Raw genomic sequence first — 20,631 nt, 5'->3', positions numbered from 1 at the left:
GAGATGAATGGCAAGGCTAAGACAAACAGCAGCAGGATCAGTGAAGTCAGGGAACTGCCTGTTCTGCCTCCGGTAAGCAAGGAAAGGCCAGTGGGATTCAGAAAGGAAAAATCATGAGGTTTATTCAGCATTTACTTCCCGGCTAAATTCAATTTCCAGTTTAGCTTTACAGCTCACCTTCAAGTTAGAAAATGTATGTGTGTCCTGAATCACGAACATGTATTCCTGCACTGCAGTTCTAGTTTTAGATTAAATGTCATCTGAGCACTTTGGCTATAAATGAGCATTACATTTACAGGTGCTGTAGTTAGAATTACCAGCTGAAACAAACCATGACAATTTCATTTACTTTTTTCCAAGTCTGAGGCTTAATACAGCTTTCCTGTGGTAGAAAAAAAAGTGTCTAACACTAGAAATCTAGAGATTGAACCAGTCACTGAGGCTTTTTGTGTACGTGTTTTGTTTTTTCAGACCAGATTGGGTAAAGCGTATTTTAGGCAACCTCAGGGCTAACCTAAAAATCCTACAAGACTTCTCCTCCAAATGCCGTCTTTTGGCAGCCTGCTAGAGACCTGGAAAATACACGCTGCCTCATAGCAGACCTAACCCAGAACTACACAACAGACTGGCATCCAAGAACTCAGATTTGAGCTCTTTGGTGCGCTAAGACCAATCTAACCATAAACCAAAAGAGTCTTTCCTCAGACTGGCTCAAGGCACTCAAGGCAAGCAGAACTGCTTTTGGGTAGCCTGGAAAGGCTTTTCAATCTTGAAGGCATCATGAGTCTGCTCAGGTTTTCTAGTGAGCACAATGGACTTTGTGGCACTTTGTAGCATACCCCTGAGTAACTGCTGAGTGAAGTCACACGGACGAGTCTCTATGCATTGAACAGGAGTGCAATTCAAGGGTTTTGCATGTAAAAAAAAAACCCCACTAGCATGAAAGCAGAAGAGAGAGACAGGGGTTCACGGAGTATTTGTGAATGGCTCATTTATTTTTCCACAACTACAAGAGATGCGCTCTCTTGGTGACTCTAGGATTTCAACACAGCCCAGCAATGCTTGCTCCCTGCGTGACCTAAACCCACAGAGACCTAACTCTTACGTGTGCCTGGGTCTCCTCTGTCAAATAAACAACATCCTACAAAGCCCATCTGGCAAGGGAAGATCCAGACTGCCAGCGTGAAACCCATCAGCTGGCTTGGGTGCAAGAGGAAGCCCCGAGACTCTCGGGGCTGCAATGATGGAGGGAAGAGCTGAATACCCACAATCTGATGAGTCTGTTAAAACAATCTATAACATTTGTCCGCAATGCAAAGGCAGGGTGTCACAGTTTAATCCCAGGAGCAACTAAGCACCACGCTCACCCTCCTCCCCACCAGTGTGATGGGGGAGAAAATCAGGAAAAGAAGTAAAACTCGTGGGTTGAGATAAGAACGGTTTAAAAGAAGAGAAAAGAAGCAGCTAATAATGATAAGGATAACACTAATAAAATGACAACAGTAATAATAAAAGGATAGGAATGTACAAATGATGCGCAGTGCAATTGCTCACCACCCGCTGATCAACACCCAGTTAGTCCCCGAGCGGTGATTCCCCCCGCCCCCACTCCCCCCAGTTTATATACTGGGCATGACATCACATGGTATGGAATACCCCTTTAGCCAGTTTGGGTCAGCTGCCCTGGCTGTGTCCTGTGCCAACTTCTTGTGTCCCTCCAGCTTTCTCGCTGGCTGGGCATGAGAAGCTGAAAAATCCTTGACTTGAGACTAAACATTACTTAGCAACAACTGAAAACATCAGTGTTATCAACATTCTTCGCATACTGAACTCAAAACACAGCACTGTACCAGCTACTAGGAAGACAATCAACTCTACCCCAGCTGAAAGCAGGACAGAGGGAAAAGCCCCATCTGACATGCACAGCAACTCACTCAATTTGCTCTGCTGCTTGGCTCTATCTCCAGAAAGCTTCTAACTGTAACATTTATAGTGGCATTACATGCAACTTCTTTGTGCACCCAAGTCCTTACGTTGGAGATATCTCCTGTAAATGAGGGTGATTGACCTCCCCCTCCATGAGGAGGGCAGCCTCTCCCTTGGAGTGGCCAACACGTAAGGCACTAAAAGAAGGTGAAAAACTGCCCACTGAGCACAGGTCTGCTGCGCTGCCTTGTGCACAGGCAAGCACAATCTCTTCCTGACCCCAGCAAAGGAACTTGTTTATGCCCAGGAACAAGAGACTGGACTTTCCTTATTTGAGCCTGAAACTGCAGAGCTTTTATTAACATTTGATTGTCTAAGGAAACAAAAAAGAAAAAAAAAAAAAAAAAAAAAAAAAAAAAAAAGAAAAAAAAAAAGAGAGTTGTTGCTAAAACCCATACCAAACCAAAACAACATTCCAGCTCCAGTATTTTATTCAATGCGTGCTGGCTTCACAAGCCCTGGAAGTTATTATCTACATGGGAAGAATAAGAAATCAACAGTTCTGACCAGCAACAATGGCTGCAGAGAAAGAGTGTTTGGCAGCAGCTTGCAGGCAGGGAGGAGGGAAGGAATGCAATGAAGAAGAGGAATGCAACGCTCTGCATGACCTACAACGTTAACAGCACCCTGCATTGTGGGCCACCCCATTATTTTGATCACAACCACAATTTGCTTAATTGGTATTCCTAAAAAACAACAGAAGACAAGTGTTTGCATCAATTAGCTGTCATTTCTTATTTTTCCTTGAGTATGTTTTGCTCAGTTTTTCAGCTTCTTTAACTGGAAAGCTGTTGTAAAAATTAAGATATGTACCCAAAGAGAAATAAGATGCTTGTTTTATTTATTTAGTCACTGGAGACATACACTCTGGTTTAAATTACAATGGATTATCTGACTAAACCGCTGGGGGAATATTTACTATATCTTTAAGAAGCCTCTCTCTCTCTCTCTTTCTCTAATTCTTTATAAAACACTTTGAAGGCTCTCCAAATTAATTTTTTCATTATTAAACAAGCATTTCAGATTTGTTATCTTACCTTTCATAATGTCTGCGAGTACATGTAGCAGCACTTGTGCTTCCAGGGTTACCACCTAATTCATCATAAATATGTTTCCATTGTCGACGGGCTGTTATCTGTAAAAATGGCAATGGAAAATTTAATCTTGCATCTTTACAGATTCGACAGCATTTGAGTTCACAACAACAAATGCATGTGTGACACTTTCAGAACAGCATATACTACAAGCAGTATCAAAACCCCTACAGAATATATAGAGTGCACAGAGCTTTGGGTGTCTTTTTTTTTTTCCCCGGTAAGTTAACACTATGTCTATTTTCTTTCTCTCTAAAATGGAGCGATCTAACTGATTCATTATCAAGTCACAAGCAACACGGCCTCACAGAAGAGAATCTCAATCAATATAGGGTCATTAACCATCAGAAGTTATGCAGACAAATCCCACAGTAAATTATGAAAATGAAGCTCAAACCATACTCAGCACAAATAATGATTACATAGTTATTTTAACTGAATTAGAGAAAATAAATCTGCTGCAAAACCCAAATCCACCACAGAATTCTGTAAATCCACAAAAGCATAGTCCGTAACTCTATATGTTACAAGCTGTTTATTTTTATCCATTTATGTCAGTAAAATATATAGATCAAATAGTAATGAAATCTTAACATACTCCAATGTTAATATTTGAGCTATGTGCTTTATTGGACCACGCTGATGAAAATAAACATCTTGTAACATATTGAGTTGCATACCATGGTTCTGGTTTTTTGTACAGAAATTAGGATTATACAGAATAACAGATGGAAGACCTGGCAAAAGAATTGTTTCTGAATACCACTTCATTATTTTATATATTCTGCTATATTTAAAACAGGAAGAAAAACAGGAATAGGACAAGCACAACAGATCACCCTCTTTTGCCTGCAGCTCATAAAGAAGGCCAGTGGAAAATTGTGGGGCAATTTGGGGAGAATTTTGTCATTTTCTGTGGAATGCTGTGGATTTTAATATATTCAGCCCCAGAGGCTTCTTCGGAGTTACCCACAGAGCAGTCAATGGTGTTTACTGAGGAGCTAAAGGCAGCAATCAGAAGAAAACAAATATTACAACTTGCAATCTGAGGCCTGTAATTTTAATCTAAACAAGAGGAGATAGCTACCGTCATTAAATATTACAGGGTAAGAGGTGTTTCTTTTTTGCTCAATATAAAAGGAAATTTATTCTCCAAAGAAAGAAATTATTCTCCAAAGCCAAAAGCATGGCTGCAGACTTATTATCTGATAATGTTACAATTTCTTCAAGTTTATTGTTTGTACAGTTCTCCTTAGAAAACACCACTATCTCCAACTCACTATTAGCACCTGTACATAGTTTGCACCTATAGATACTTGAAAAAAAAAAAAAAAGGAGTATTTTATTGTAAACCTTATTTAAAGCAAAATGGACTGACTGCATTCAGTAATTTTATCTTCTGTCTTCTGTAACCAACCCAAGGACCACAGGCACAAGAGAGAAACTGCAATTCAAGGATAAATTCTGCACAAATGGATTATTTAAATACAAATCAAACACTCATCTGAGGATAAGGTTCTTTTTAAGTCTATTTTGTTTAAGTTCTTATGCTGTCTCTTCCCCAGGCTACCCACACTTCTAACCATTATTATTACTAAAGGGCTTGAAGAACTGGAGTCCTAATGAGCCATAAAGAACATCACCTCCTGAGAATATGAACAGATGCTCCTTCTGCAACCTGAAAGGTCAAAAAAGAATTGGACCACGTACCCTGCTGTGGAGGAATGCCTGGATGGGAAGCTACCGCTGGTCCTGCCTCCCACACCTATTCCACTGGTCCTTGGGACAGGCAAAGGACAGAGGCATGGCCAGACAGCCCTTGCCTTCTGGTAGCTCCCCAAAATCACAGATCCCCTGAGGACTGCTGTAAGTGGCTTTATAGTAAATCAAATCTCTGGCAGCCTCACTGACTAGGGGAATGAAGATGCACAAAGCCAATCTGGGGTCTGTGCTCTGGCCCTCTGGCAAGCATAACCTGGCTGGCTTGCCAGGCTGTGGGCCAGGACCTGATGCTTTGGCTAAGTACAGTGATGCTGTGCAGAAGCTATAAACAAAAGCAAAGGATTAGTCAGCAAGAGGACTACTGCAATTCCCCTTTTTAGACATCCTGATGTGACTAAGAAGCATGGTCTCCATTTTCAAAAGGAAAATGTTAACCTTGGAGCCCAAGTCTCATTAACTATGAGCTGACTCAAGAGTCGATACTCAAGCTGGAACATCAGTAAACACAACCAACTTTAAGGGGAAAAGTGAATCCCTTTGAAATCCCTGGATCATTTTTGGTGTCTCTTTCCTCTATGCTGCTTAGACTAACAGCATTTACACATACATTTGCCCAGCTTTATCCAATTCTGCCTCTGCAATGGACCAGAACTCCTTAGCAATTAGCAGAGCTGTGCCCTCCCACATACAGAGCTAAGTTTAAATTTTACATTCCCTGAAACGATTGTTATTCTAGCAAAGCCTGGGGTTGAGTTTTCCCCTGCTCTGGAAAGTTTAGGTTTTATGCTTAATAAACTTCAAAGGACTAAAGTAACTGATAAATTACATTCTTAAACAATCTGAACAAAATGCTGCACTGTGGAGACTTCACGGTTGTCACGCAGGGCAGCACTAGCAGGATGCTCACGCTGGCCACATCCAAATCGAGATCTGCTTTCTTTTCTCATACAAGTCCCTCCCAGCCACCTCAGTGACTAGGAACTTCCTGAGGAGCCAGGAAAGGGCAGTGCTTGGCCATGCTTTGCTTATGGTTGCTGTTCCTACCAAAAATGCCTGCCTTGGCTGCTTTTACACAGCGGTTTTAACTTTGAAAGGGCTCATATGTGCTCCCGGTTAGCAACATGTTCATGACCGGGGCATGTGAGGAACAGAAAGGCAGATAACAAAAGGTATGAAAGTGGTAAAATATTTTAGCTGCCTGGGCAGGGAATTTCCCATAAACACTCAGGAGCAAGTGTTGGGTTTTTTTAAGGGCATGGAGCTATAGTGACATAAGACAACTAAGACCCTGCAAAAGCTTTAACAAATGTCCTGAGCAAAGAACCTTTGCTGCTTTAGTTCTCCAATTTTTTTTTCCCTACTCCTACCAGTATATACATCCCTCCCAGTGCCTGCCACATTTCTAAAAGTCAGGATGCTCCAGGCTCACCCATTAATCAAGGCAACTGCACAGGCCAGTGCAATTTCTGACAGCTTCCCATTCCAACGCTGGCTTTAAAGTAGTCTTCTCGTTTGCAGACCCCTCCTACAATTGGCTCAAACCTACAGCTTCACAATCATAGAGCTAGGCCCATTGGAAGCCAGGAGCTTTGAAAACCTCTGTGACATCTTTTCCAATCAGTAGACTTTGGAGTTAATCAAGAGATTGGTCTGCCCAGGGACCTAAGAGCATATCTGAACTTGTTCCTATAAGCACAGTATTAGGCAGTGACTGTTATTCAAGAACAACCAAATAAAAGTAATGATCTAATCTACTAAAGTAGAGGACTGCTTATATAAATGCTTTTAATGATGTCTTCTGCTCTGAAAAATCTTAAGGTTTTCTCTACTGCAATCCCATGAAAAGGGTTCTTGCTTATTTCCTGCTGCAAATCCAATGGGGGATTTTCTGGTCATGGTATGTGATATTCACAATGCTCTTCAAAACTGAGCTCTGGGTATTAGCTCTGTATGAAACAAACCCAGGTAGCTTTGCATTCCACTGATACATCAGTTTCTTTGGGCCTGCCCAGGCACAGGACTGCTGTACATGTCAATCATTAATTTTTAAAAACTAAAGCACTTTATTGTTGCTTCCAGGAGGCATCAGCTAAATGGGATCCCACCGACCTTCGGCAAAATTTAAGCTGCTACACACCAAAGGTTAAGCTCCACCTAATTTTCTTTTTATCCTTTATCTTTCTAAGACATCTCCAGGCAGAGTCCATTCAGCACCACAGCCTTCTGCAAACACGCCAAGGCACTCCTTTTGTGTTGGCTTAAAAGGAAAAATGCCACTTCATGACTTGCCAAGGACAATTCTTTAGGTAAGTCCAGGAAGTTTCCCATCTATGAACATCTGCAGTATATAAAAGTACCCTTTTATTCATTTGACTTAGGGTGACTGAGAAAATTCCAGGCAAAGGCTGTTAAATACCACTGCCGCTGAGCCCCCTAGAATGTGACATTGTTTTGTATTTCATCCAGGGATTTGGGGACATTTAAAATCATTCATACTGTGAAGGTCTGCTATCGAGAGTGCTTTCCAATGCACTCTCCTATTATTAGTAACAAAGATGATCATTTCATGTATCTTTGTTTAAGAGAAACATAATCCCACCCATTCCAAAGAGACAGCTTCATCTGTTAAGGACTTAAGCCAATTTGTACAGGTTGCTATTTTTATTAAGCCTGTGTTATGTCCAATAAGAAGTACATGGGAGTGTGGCATTACACAGTTATAGATGACAACTAACTAAGAACTAGTAATCAGATAATGAACAGATGAAAAATGACCCTCGCAAGTACTCTAACTGGAGAGCCCTTATATATGACACACAATCATCACTTAACACTACAAGATAGCCTGTATGTATAGCCTGTATGTACAGGTAATACTCTCTGTCAAGCCTTACTGGATCCATTCCAGTCCCTGACACATGACAATAAAGGAAAGTCAGACAGATGGCTAAGAAAGTTGTTCCTTGCATCTCATATCCATCCCTGGCTGTTTTCATTCACTTTTAGATCCTTAACCAACAGGACTGGACTCAAGAGGTCTTGCACTGTTTCTGTGAATCTGGGCAGAAGCTGGAAAACACCGCACATAATCTCTGCTCGTTTCTCAAAGACGTTTTTAAAACCCTATTAAAGCATCTATACATGGACAAGGTGGACAGGGCAGGGCATGAAATTTAAAATGGGCTGACTATCATTGTTCTGCCAAACACAAGGATGAAAAGTTTGCAACTGCTTTAACTGGGAAGGTTTCTACACTTCCTAGTAAAATACTAGCCATCTGACCACTCTAAGTTCCCATGTGTGATTTTAACCAATCTTTTACTTGTTTCTTGTGCATAAATGGCTGTCACATGCTGAAGCCAAATATCTACTTTCAGATATTCCTTTCTTTACAACACTTCCAAGAGAAAAGACCCATTTCTATCTCAATGCACAAACCAGAAACCTGTGAAACTTTAAAACAAGGTAAAGATGATGAAGTCCTTCTAACGGACAAATGACTGGTCCAAGTCAGATCGAAGGGTCCATATAGATAAATGTGTATTAATAGGGTAGGTTTGAGAAAGCCTTTCCTCTGCACATGGCTTCTCATCATCAGTAGATATTGCCACTGTGTGTGTGAGTCATGGATTCTGGTTGTTACTGAATTACAGCACTCACTCAAAATTTCTACATCTAAGCAGACGTGCCTAAAATTCTGGAACTGATACTGAGGTCCATGTCACCCCAGTCATCCACTGCCTTGCTGAAAAATGAAACACGAGTCAAACACAAAAGCTTCTCAGCAATGCTTGCCATGATAAAATATATACAGACAAATGCAGTTTGGAAAACTCAATGAATATCAACTGGCCATAAAATAATAAAAACCAGGGTGCGCACAGGTCAAAGTATTGCAACAGCTACTGGTTTAACATTCAGGGAATGTAAAGCAAAGGCAGATCCATACTGAGGATGAGATTGTTAACAGGAGAGAATGATGTCAGGAACCCTTATGCTCTGTGTACAACCTAAATTGCATCACAGCGGTCCTCCCAACTTCAGCTCTTCTGCATAGAGCACAGACACCACTCACATCATAAAAACAGGATCAGGCCCATCACTTCAGCCAAAGTCACCCTTAAACCAAAGCTGGGCTATCAGGTATCTCAGAGGGCATGAGCTATGCTTGCCTTGCCACTTACTGACCAGCAAGCAATTGCTTAGTTTCTTCTCTGTTAAGAATAAGGGCCATGGTACATTTTCATCAAAGGTGACAAATGCCCCTAAACAGAGAACATCTGTCACTGAGAAAAGGGCAGGAGCTTTCAGACAAGGGCGGACTGATGCTACTCTGGATGACATTCTCACATATGTGATCCTCCCCCTCTGATGCTCACGTTTCTGCTACCTCTGCCCTTGTCTTCATAAACTCACCATCCTATTCCTGTTCTGCCCCAGGTACAGAGGTTCACCTTCTCCGGCATCTCTAAATCCATCCCTCTCCCTCTCATTCTGGCACCAAAATTTCTCCGGCAAGCCACCACTTTGGCATCCCTGCTTCTATACTCGGTCCCTTCAAGCAGATCTGAAACGTTGCTGTGAAAATCACGCGCCTCCCTGAGCACTCCGAACACGCCACTCTCCTTTCAATCTCCCTCCCGGCCTTCCCTTGTGCTCTGGATCAAGTTCAAGATTTTAGCCCTCATTTTCATTGCACTTTACAACTCACGGCAATTACCGTTGGCTCATAATTGCTGTAACGATCTATCTGTGGTAGCTATTCATTCATATATACCCATGAGCACACCTACGCACACCCCTGTATGTAAGCATGGTATGTACTGATTAATGAAAGACAGAGGAACAATAAAAGCCAAATCAAGCATATATTTTTGTCGAGAATGTTAGATTTCATGTTTCACAAAATCCCAGCCACACCCATGCTAATCAACCCGGGCTGCTGATTTACAGAACAATATGCTTTATTGTATGGAAGGAAAACAGTGAGTTTTGTATTTTGGTTCAAATGACTTTCAGTTTCTTGATAGTGCATTTCTTCTTGTCATTTCTCTACAGCACAGATACGTCCCAGATTACTTTGTAAACAAAGCAAAAATAATTTCTTTCATCCAACTGCGGCAGGAACTGAACAACTTAATCTGATCATTGTGTGCAAAGAAAATATTTCCAATGATGACATCTTCCTATGTCAATTGGTTTTTATTACAGATGTCAACTCGATGTGCCATATTAAAGCAGCTCTTTCTTCTCATTTCAAGATTTTAATCTAAGTTTGTTGCTCTAATATTTTATTGGTTCAAAATACATGCTGTAAAATCCATGGCCATCAAATTTTCCTGTGAGCTAAAAATAAACTGCTCTTGTCAGACATGGTTAGCTGATAAAAAGTGTCAGAGACTTTTCTGAATTACTTTGATAACTTCCTGTTTATGTGGTACTGACCCTTGTCTAATAAAGATCTTTTACACTTGGAATAGGAGAAGATACTGCAGCATACTATTCCTTAATGGACAATGCTGATTACTTTTGAAAGCCTTTAATACATTTCCCATATTAGACATGAACAGATGTCAGGGATGTTGCCAAGTGAAATTTCTTTTATGCAATCTTGGCTTGTTGTACAATAATAGCCCTTTCTCAACATGGGAAAAAATTACAGACCCAACTAATTTCCTTGACAGGGAAGAGTTACATATGTTTTCCACTTGTAGTTTTTACGACAAGTTTACAATTTTGCCAAACCTGGAACTAATTGGGACTGTTTCCAAAAATGGTCCAATAAACCCACAATGTGTACAGCTAGCCTAAAATGCAGCAAATGATTGTTTGCTTTTACATTTTTTTTTTGAACAGGGAAAAGTTAGATTGCACAATTATTTCATTTAAGTTACTTAAACACTTACTGTTTCATATCCTCCCAGTTTTTGAGCAGCTTGAAACATAGTCCAAAGGTTAACTGTTAGAGGGACAATAAGTATTTAGATAAGCATTGCATTAACCAACATATTTCAAAGAAATGTAAATTAAGCAGTTTTTAAAAAAGAAAAATAGAGAAAAAAAGCTTGCAGCCCCTGAAAAAGCTCCTGTGAAACATTCTCCAAAGAGGTATTTACATAATCTGAAGAGTAAATACGATATATTTTTAATTACATATAAGAGAACACACTTAGATGCCTTAACAGGACTGGAAAAATACACTAAGACAAAGGTAATGGGTTCATTTGACTTTGCTGATAAGAGGCACGGTATAATACCTGTAGCATGTTTCCATAACTCTGACAATAAAACTTACTCATTGGGAAGAATGTTGCTTTTAATTATTTGTTTAACACTGATTTCATTAGCAAGCAAGCATGAGCCACACACTGGTTCACAGAGAAAACCTATTGATTAAACAAAAATAACCAATATTTACTGCAGCTCAGATAATGGCCTCCATAATCAATAAACAATAAGCTGCGTTCTAACAGGTCCTGTGTGAATGAACCCAGAGAGAGCACAAGTGACAGTTACCGCAATAACTATGGATATGGGTGGTTGTGCCTTGCCCATGGCTGTAGGGTTGGAGGAACAGAGGCAACTCAATTCAAAAGATGTGTTGGGAGATGCTTGCTACTTTCTGCAGAACTCCTCCCCTCTCAACATGCTTTTCATGCTGGCCCACTGTCTCATGGGGCCACTCTTGCTGCTGGTGTCTCACTGTATTTTATTTTATTTTATTTTAATTGCTACAAGAAAAATTGATGTCTTAGGTCTATGAAAGGTGTATGCACTACTCCACCAAGAAACAGTGATTCCTCATGGACATTCTACAAATACTTCAGGCCAGACTCAGCAATAACGCTGCGGACCACGGAGGATGGGATCTCTTCCTCCACAGGGGGATGCTCTGTTGTAGTGTACATACCGCTTCTTCCCACTAACCTATTTATACTGGCAATGTTTGCACAAGTCTTGCTGGACAAATACAGAGCCCTGTCCTGCAAACATTTCTGCTCTTCTCAGCATACTTACTCTTGGCATTTAAGTATTTGCTGGATCAGGCCCCTAATTTATAATGAATGTCAGGCAACTTTCAGGGTATTTCAGCTAAATGTTAGCAGACGGCCCTACCCCCGGCGAGGAATTTTAGAAATAATACTTTAGCTTGTCTTTCAAGCCCACCATGTCCCCATGCTTGAGAGAGTGCAGAATAAAATGGGGGGAAAAAAATCCTGTCTTCAACACAAAAACATTCTGAAAGCCTCATTGAACCTTGTACTGTTTCAAAGCTATCAAGAGCTTTGCTTAGGCCCTGATTTAATCTGAATCAATGCATAATGCAACGAAGCTGTTCATAGTACATTAATTTTACTTCCATTTCAAGCAGCCAGTTTTCAGACAAACACTGTAATCATTTGGAGTTATATAAGTTTATAATGGCTGCTGGAGGCCTGTTGCAATCAGTGCCAATTGCTATTAGGTATGTAAATTGTTATGTAAAACATACAGGTTTGACATTCTTCATCAAAATAACACATGGCTTTAATCTGGGAGATAAATTAGAGTAAATAATATTTCAATTGATGGAGTTTTCCCTTTAAGGAAATAAAGTATCATTCAATCTATAGATAAGAACGAAAAATATCTCCATTTACAGCTTTTGCTGGAAACTCTAAAAGATCCACATTGCACTGCAATATTTATGTAAAATTTAGTTACAACTGTATCTTCTCCACCTACAATTGCTTTACAGATTGTGGCACTACAAACTGAACATGCCAAAGCAATTCTAAACATTGCATTCTGTATTAAACAGATACAGTCTGGTTTTATATTCTCCAAAGTCACTAATTTATTAACTATAAACACATTTGGGGGCTTTAAAAATACGATCCCTTTTGTGCCTTTCTTGACCACCTTTAAATGTCTTCCTTTAATATTTGTCCTTTCATAAAGAACATCTGGGCACAATAAAGATACGTCATATTATTAACTCAGAAGAAAGGCATTACAGACGCTGCAGATTTACAAAACAGAAAACTACAGAGTTTTCAACATGCCTATTTCTAGTCATAATCAGAGGATTTAAACCTATAAATATCCAGCAGCAACTACCCCAGAACGAAGAGATGCAAATCTAGGCATAAGACAGTGAAATGCCTGGACTGGAAAATGTGTAGATATAAACATGGTCCCCCCAACCATAAGGTTTTAAAATAAGCTTCGTGTGCAAATGCTTTCTCCAGAGAAGCCAAACCATTCTAAAATGTCAACAAGAAAGTGAGAAAAAGGATACTTACTCTGCTTAAAACCTAAATAGGGTATTCGTTCAATTGGTGTTTTCCTTTCTTTCATATATTTATAAAGAGCCACAAGGAAAGCCTGCTCATCAGCTCTGCATTCTTCACCTACGGCAATCTTTGATTTATCCTCACTTGAGCCTTTTTTACAGTTGCTGTTGTTACTCTTGGGTTTGGGCAAAGCTGACTTAGCCTCACATTTTACCTGGGAAAAGAAAAGATGTCACATCAGATCTGGGTAACCTTTAATTTTCACTTAAGGAATAAACACCCTCTCCTAGCAGAATGGATTGTTGAAAAAATGAAGGCCAAACCATGCAACTGTGTTTGAGGGGAAAACAAAGGAAGCTATTTATAGAGCTAAATGTCTTGTTCTGAATCTTAGTCACAACATTTTTAAATAGCCACATCTTTAAATCATTATAACCCATTGGTAATGCTCTCCAGATCTGCATTTTTATGACTATACATTGCTATGTCACAGACAGCTCCCATCTCTCACATACACTTGCCATTAGCAAGTCTAATAATAACCTTCATTCCAGGATTGACACTGAGCATTGTCAACTCCCATAGACAACCCTGGGAGCTAAGGGTGCTCAGTGCCTTCCAGGAACGCTCAGCAGCCGGCTCTGAATGACACATTTTTCTCTCCTTTGGCCCACCAAAATAGATGCAAACCTTGGCAAGCCTTACCCAGGCAGAACTCTCAGCACACACGAGCACCACAGACTTAAGTCAAGTGGGTCCGAGCATCTGCTTGAACTTAAGCACAGCCCTAAGTATTTAGCAGAAGGAAGAGGCTGGTACCCAGAGCCTTTCCTGGTAGACACCGGCAGCCCCAATGCACAGGAGTCCCAGAGCTCCAGGTCTCCCACTGGCCTCCCGGCAGACGTGTGCCAGTCAGGAAGTCAACAAATTGGAACCACTTTACCTCTCATTGGTATTCAAACATGGGGAAAAATATCCAGCGAGACCGGCTTAATCCTGCAGTCCTCCTGAAGATAATCCTCTTGCTGAACCAAGCAAATTACAACTCAAGCATTCCCATAATTTATGTATACAAAACCCAAAAGAGCAGAACCTTGCAAACTGATGTTGAAAAGCTCTCCAAGACCAGGAAGGGATCGATACATTTCCACTGAAATCCTGGAAGTCCTTTAATATAAGGTAGTGGAGATGGTTACATGTGTTTTGGATTTGCACTGTCCCTTCAATGATGATGAGTGCTGTGAGTAGCCTTCTGGCAGCTCCATACCCCATCCCAGACATGTCCTTTGTGCTCCCAGAGGGAGCAGGGAGACTGTAAGAGCCAGTATTTGGTATTTTAGGAGGACAGCAGAGAGGAGCAGGGTATCTCGCTGAACAGGAAGGCAGGTGCTCTTGGTCAAGTAAGCTATTGACTCTTCTTCACTCTCCTCCCTTCTAAACCAGGTACTGCCTGGGTACTTGTTGACATTTTGGAAGTCAGTTCTATGAAGAGCATTACGTAAGTGCTTGTAAACAACAAATATATCATTGGAAAGACTATGATATGCTTATTTTATCTCATTAAAGCTACCATGTGTCTCAGGCTCAGCGAAAGCAAAATCTTTTATACTCCTCCAGGGTATTAACTCTGCAGAAAGCACTGACTTAAGGTTAGCTGCCTCCATAGTTTTCCACAGATGTTGGACAAAGCAACGCTAGCTCCTAACCAGAGAGAAGTGGCCACAATTTTTCAAGGTAATTGATGCTGCTGAAAAATCTCACTTAGACACTGCAGGGTACAGGCTCACTCCTCCCAGGCAATGCAGCAGGGACTGGGAAATGGACTTCCTGTGGGATTTTTCTTGATCGCTTGCTGCTGAAGTATGTCCGCTATACTGCTCGATATTCTCTGGTTACGTGGTTCAAAGAGATATTGTCTTACTATGGCACAAGACACCATCCTTTGCCTTTTAGTAATAGATACGCTTATTGATTAAACTTCTGTAAAGATCCTGGGTTTCATCCAAAACTCAATGGAGCTAATGGGATTTTTTCCTATTAAATGAACTTTGGATTTCCTCATTCACTTTTCAGTTCAGAGCTGTAATCCCTTGACTTTTTTTACTTTGGCTCCTCACAAAATTATTTAACAGCTTCCCCTTATAAAGTTTAGATTACATTGTCATAGTTTTCAATGCTACACCAAAGACTGGGTTAGCACTCCCAATATGAACCCATGATTTCAATAAATTTAAGATTTTTAACTTGAGCTGCAAATTTGTTGCAAGCTGAGACTTGGAACAAATTCACTGGACCTGGGAACAATTTCTCGGTTTTGTCACCCACTTGCTATGTAAAGTCAGTCAATCAATCTTTTTAATGGATTTTCTCTTTCAAACTGGACAATTCAGAACTGTATTTGCAAAGACAGCCTGGGCATAAACGCTAAATGAAATCAAAGCTCACTGCTATGCAAGCAAACTAATGGCAAGGGATGTTACTCCCAAGGAGACAAAAGAAAACAAAAAAAAAACATTAAAAAAGCCACCAGGAGTGAGCAAACCCCGTGTTACACACAACCTCCTTCTCTCCAGTGCACAGAGAAGCAAGGTCAAAGCACCTGTGAACTCAAAGGTGCTAAAATGCAACGGATGGACTCCAAGCAGCATCAGGTTCAACGAAGCTTTGATGAAGGCTGCAATGCTTCATCTGCTCAGCGTTCAAGGCACAAGCCTCACTTTTGGAACCTCCCCACCATCTGACAGGAGATACAGGTGAATGCCATGACCAATGATTAATGAGAACCAAAAGGGCCAAATGCCATTCTGGGTAACATTGGTGTAAATCCAGCATAAAAGTATCAAAGTCAGTGAGAGTGATGTCGTATTTGCACCAGGCACCACAAACCGCCCTTCTCTCTCAAAACACGGTTTTGAATCTTCCTAGAGGGCAAAGATCTGGAGGAAGTTCCTGAATGCGGAGTTTTGCTTGGCTCCGCTCTCTTTTCTGGTCTGCTCAGAAAGCCTGAATGACTCCGTTACAAAGGGAGAGTTCAGTTTCCACAGGAGTTAAAGCTCCTTCATTTGTAGCCGCAGTGTGAGTAAATGTACACAGTACCTCCAAAATGAAACTGAGGGCTGAGGCCCTGACAGGCAACCCTGCTGCCTGCGCCACAGCGTGGATAAGCTGGTGGTGTACTGAGATGGGCTCTAGGAACATCTGACCGCCTTCCATCAGAGACAGATGATCCGTGACCAAATGGCCGGTGAACACTCATGGGTACGTCCATGTGTTTGTCTTCTTCTGCCAGAGGTCACACACAACACAGACCATTACAGACCTGCGTTTCAAAGTTTCATTCAGATAATGGCTGAGGCGCTCGGAATAAATCTCCAGGTCTGAGAGCATGCCAGGCCACCTGTGGCCACAGGAAAAGCATATTCTGGCAACTTTTAAACTAATTTCCCAGATCTTGCTGTACAAATGAAGTGAGAGATTTACTTCAGCATTTGCACTAGGAGATGTAATGAGTAGATTCATTTGGGGACAATTTCCATGTTTAACAAGTTAATCCTTTCAGCTCTTCGAAATGGTCAGATCAGCCAGTTTTAAAAACCCTTACAATGCACTTCTGCACACTTTGAACGGGAACACTCTTTGGGAGGACGAAGCAGGTACGACGAGGGTAACACTGGAGCCTGGAAGTCCCAAAAGCTGGTCCAGCACTAATGACACGCGAGGTATGAAAGCCTCCAGAGTCCTGGGAGTGTTTTGAGAGAAGAGCTTGATATATGCCTCTCCAGGAGAGCTGATCCTGCCTCAGTAGATGGCCTTGTGTTCTTGTGATTTTTACATTCCCAGCCTGGTAGGGATCTCCCCTGGGATCATCCCCAGGAGGTACTAAAATGGATGCAGTGACCAGCAAGGAGATCAAAAGCGAGAAGTGGTACGTGAAAGACCCTCACGCCACCTGCAGGTCCAGGACCACATTGTCTGTCCCACTATCGCTCTACTTTTAACAAGCCATCTACACTGGAATTTACTCAGAGCTGCTCCTACTCAACCAAAGGCTCTTCTGTGTCAGGTAACAGTAAAAGCCTATAAAACAATCTGCTGATGGGTTTAAGGTAAACATGCCTAATGAGAACCAAGTTGTAAGAAGGTACAAAGCTTTCTAGTCATTGGCAGCGGAGAACATGAAATTCAGCAAGTCATTACAACCATGTGGCTTGCGCTGGTCCTGACAGGCTCAAACCCACAGTCTTCAGAATGCCACTTCTGCCGGTTCCTGACCCAAACTGTACAGCCACTGCATGCCTGTCAAGAGCTGTCGCCCTGCCACCCAAGAAATGCGGCTGCTGTCAGAGGCTGGGTGCCATGATCTGAGGGTGAAAGCAGCATAACTTCTGGACAAAAGGGATTTTAGCCGGAACAGGAATACAGTCAGGATCGCTGCCAAAACGTTTCAGCATCTGACACAAGTGGATTTGTCCCATTTACACTAGCAGTGTTCATCCCTGCTCTCCATGGACCCACTGTCAGCATTAGTCGGAGATGGAGCACGGACAGAGAAGGAAAACTGATGGTGAAGCCCAACATGGAGCCTAAGATGATGACTTGACATCCCAACTGTTCCCAACAATGAGTAGACAGTAGGTGGATCTCCATTCCCCCCCTTCCCCTAATACACTTTCTCTCCTTTCCCAGAAACCCATAGGCCGGGTCTGTAAAAAGTGCAATACATTTGCTGTAGAGGGTTTCTGATTTACTGTCCTCCTCTTACTAAAGTATATCCTCAGCCCTGAGACACAGATTGATATGGAGAGCCACAGTGAAGTCAGTGTGACTACATGCAAGGACATTATATCATGAGCATGTCTATTATTTATAATGAAATTAAGCTGGCCAAGATAATTAATGCTATTAATATCTGCACAATGATGAGCACAGTATGACTAGATAAATAGGCGGAATTACTTCTTATCTGAACTATCCTCCCATTTGACTAGTAGGGTGAACCCAAATATAAACAGAGAGGATAAACAATTTGGTATGAAGTGTTACTGTTGTTTTTAATTATCTAATACCTATATATCAGGTGCTGAAGAGGCAGAACTACTCATGCTACAGTCTGGGGTGCTTTGACAACACGGTCTATGCTGCAGTTTGCTGGTAATATTTTAACATAAAAAATGGCTTGGAGGAAGGGGGAATTGAGGCAAATTGAGACATTTTCACACCACGGATTTTGCACGTTCTTCCACAGACCAAAAACATTTAGGCAAACTCTATAGTATCTGGCAGGACCCCGCAACTCAACACACCAGGCTCCATCACCTTTTAGCATGCCTGTCTAACACGATAGTACAGACTCCAACTGAGCACAATAGGGCACAAAAAGAAGAGAAACAGTGACTTAAAGGCAGAGCCTCATCATGAACTTCAGCCTTTTTTATCATCATCAACAGAAGGCACAATTTTAACTGAACTCCTAGGGAGGAGGAGGAGGTGGAATTTAATTTGCCTTCCTATGAGAAACTGAGCACAGAACACTTCCACTTGACCTCTTTAACCTCCTAATCTCCCAGGACATTCACTGCATACAACAATACCAATGCAAATGGATCTATAGATTCACTGTATTTCCTAAAGAGCTGGTCACAACAATGGAATCGTTTTTCAGATACACATCTATCTAATTTATTGAAACAATGGATTCGGGAGGAGTTGGCCTAAAAAATTAGTCTACACAAACCTGTTTAGCTGTTTAGCTCAAAAGTATCACAGTCACAAAGTTCTGCCTCAGATAAAAATCTACAACTATTGCTTTAAGTAATTTTCCATCTTTGCATCTTACAGTTTCAGATTAAATCATCTTGAAAGTAGCCATTTGTGCTGCTTTTTTTTTAAAAAAGAGAAAACCAAATGCCTATTTAAAACCACAGAGACAACATAGAAAATAGGATGTAAATTACACTACAGAAACTCCATTTTAAAATATTTTAAGGAAAAGATACAAACCCATAAATATCTAAAAGATTAAGTCTATAAACACAAATCAGTGATCCAATTTTTACTTGCAGTATGGGCTAAGCACTGCAGCACATACAGAAGACTCTGTAAAAGCATGCACTATTCAACAAACCCTGGAACATGCAGCTCAGCACTAAGTATTAAAGAAACAGCCCAGATTTTTTTTTTCAAGCTTTCCTATTGAATTTCTGCCTTTATCTTTTTTTTTCTAATTTAAAAAAAGTCAAAATCTTAACATTAGGGTAATGTCATTTGTGCGTGCTTCTTAGAAACCATTACTGAAGCAGCTCTTGTTTCATAGTCTGTTTATCTTCAAACTTATATTTAGAAGTACATTGTAACAGGGTGAGCTGCTCCCAGGTTTATTTTTAATTCGAAGATACTGTCACAAACTATGTTTGTGTGTCACAGAATGTGAAAACTAACACTAGATGCCAAGAAAGCTTAAGCACTACCAGTTACCAACAAGCTGATAGCATTAGGTTGTTCAGTGATTATAGTTGCTGGTAACTTTGAACACAGACATGATTTAAAGTGAAGAATAAAACTATTGAAAAAAAATACATTTATCTCCCCAAGAAAATACGTTACATTCTAAATTTGAAACAGCATGCTGAGAAACAAAGGCAGGGCTGTACCTAAAAAAGGAGAGTGTACTGAAAAGAGTATTAGTAAGTGATTTACCTTGGCAACAGCTTTGCTTTCAGAATTATTGTTGGAATCCTTAATGCCGTTTAATGAATCTCTTCTCTGTGGGCAAGGCTTCTTTTTGCGCGGTCTGCCTTTAAGATTTGGCGCTAAAAATTAATGGAGAACAATTTGAGCACATTGTCTTATACTGGATTCTTAACAGCTGAAAGCATAATAAATAATTCCACTACAATCAGTCACAGAAATGTACACATCTGTCTACAGTAAATGCTTATTACGAGATTCCCATCCTCCATGGGTTACATCTTGACACACTATACATTTCTACAGAATATCCCCCAAGGCTAATCTATTCTACTTTTACATAACTAATTAATATAAAGTCAAACACTGTTCTCCAAAGGACTCAGAGAGAAAGCACAAATATTTCTCCATGGTACAAAAAAGAACAAAATAGAATATTAATAGGTAACTTTGTGTTAATGAGCCTGCTGCGTTTATTATTTCTAATCCTCAAGTAAGAGCACTAACTACTACTTCCAACTTTGAGAAACATCTGGTTTTGGAAATGTTCTGAAATATTGAAATTCCTTACAGCTCCAAGAAATGTTTATATATCCTGTCATTCTTGTCAAAGTTCTTTTAAAAAAGTTAAAAAAAAAAAAATTACCCCTAAGTCCTGAAATGGATCAAAAAACCCCTTAACAACTAGTTCTGGAAGTTGACAAGTACTGAAATAAGTGATTGATTGTTTCATAAGGGTTACATACCACACATATAAATTAACATGAATCACTTTCAGTTTTGTCCAATTCTTAAGATAAAACAGCTTTGAAATAACACAGTGACTAAATCCTAACCGCGCTGAGCCATACGTAGAACGGGATATC

At 40.7% G+C, this 20,631-nt stretch overlaps 1 protein-coding gene across 1 annotated transcript in view; it reads right to left on the bottom strand.

Annotated features, from left to right (window-relative positions):
• The window catches only part of ARID5B (AT rich interactive domain 5B (MRF1-like)), a 107,825-nt gene that overhangs the window by 16,273 nt on the left and 70,921 nt on the right, over positions 1–20,631 (bottom strand). The window contains exons 3-6 of the mRNA XM_010567902.1: positions 19,775–19,887; positions 13,088–13,292; positions 10,709–10,761; positions 3,024–3,121 (exon numbers count right to left, since the gene is read on the bottom strand). Of these exons, the coding sequence (XP_010566204.1) occupies positions 3,024–3,121; positions 10,709–10,761; positions 13,088–13,292; positions 19,775–19,887 (469 nt within the window). The remainder of the gene's footprint in view (positions 1–3,023; positions 3,122–10,708; positions 10,762–13,087; positions 13,293–19,774; positions 19,888–20,631) is intronic.

This window comes from Haliaeetus leucocephalus, unplaced genomic scaffold, assembly GCF_000737465.1.
Source record: "Haliaeetus leucocephalus isolate CR32 unplaced genomic scaffold, Haliaeetus_leucocephalus-4.0 Scaffold229, whole genome shotgun sequence".
Taxonomy (NCBI): Eukaryota; Metazoa; Chordata; class Aves; order Accipitriformes; family Accipitridae; genus Haliaeetus; species Haliaeetus leucocephalus.
Note: the sequence above shows the minus strand (reverse complement) of the source record. Positions and strands in the feature narration are given on the sequence as shown.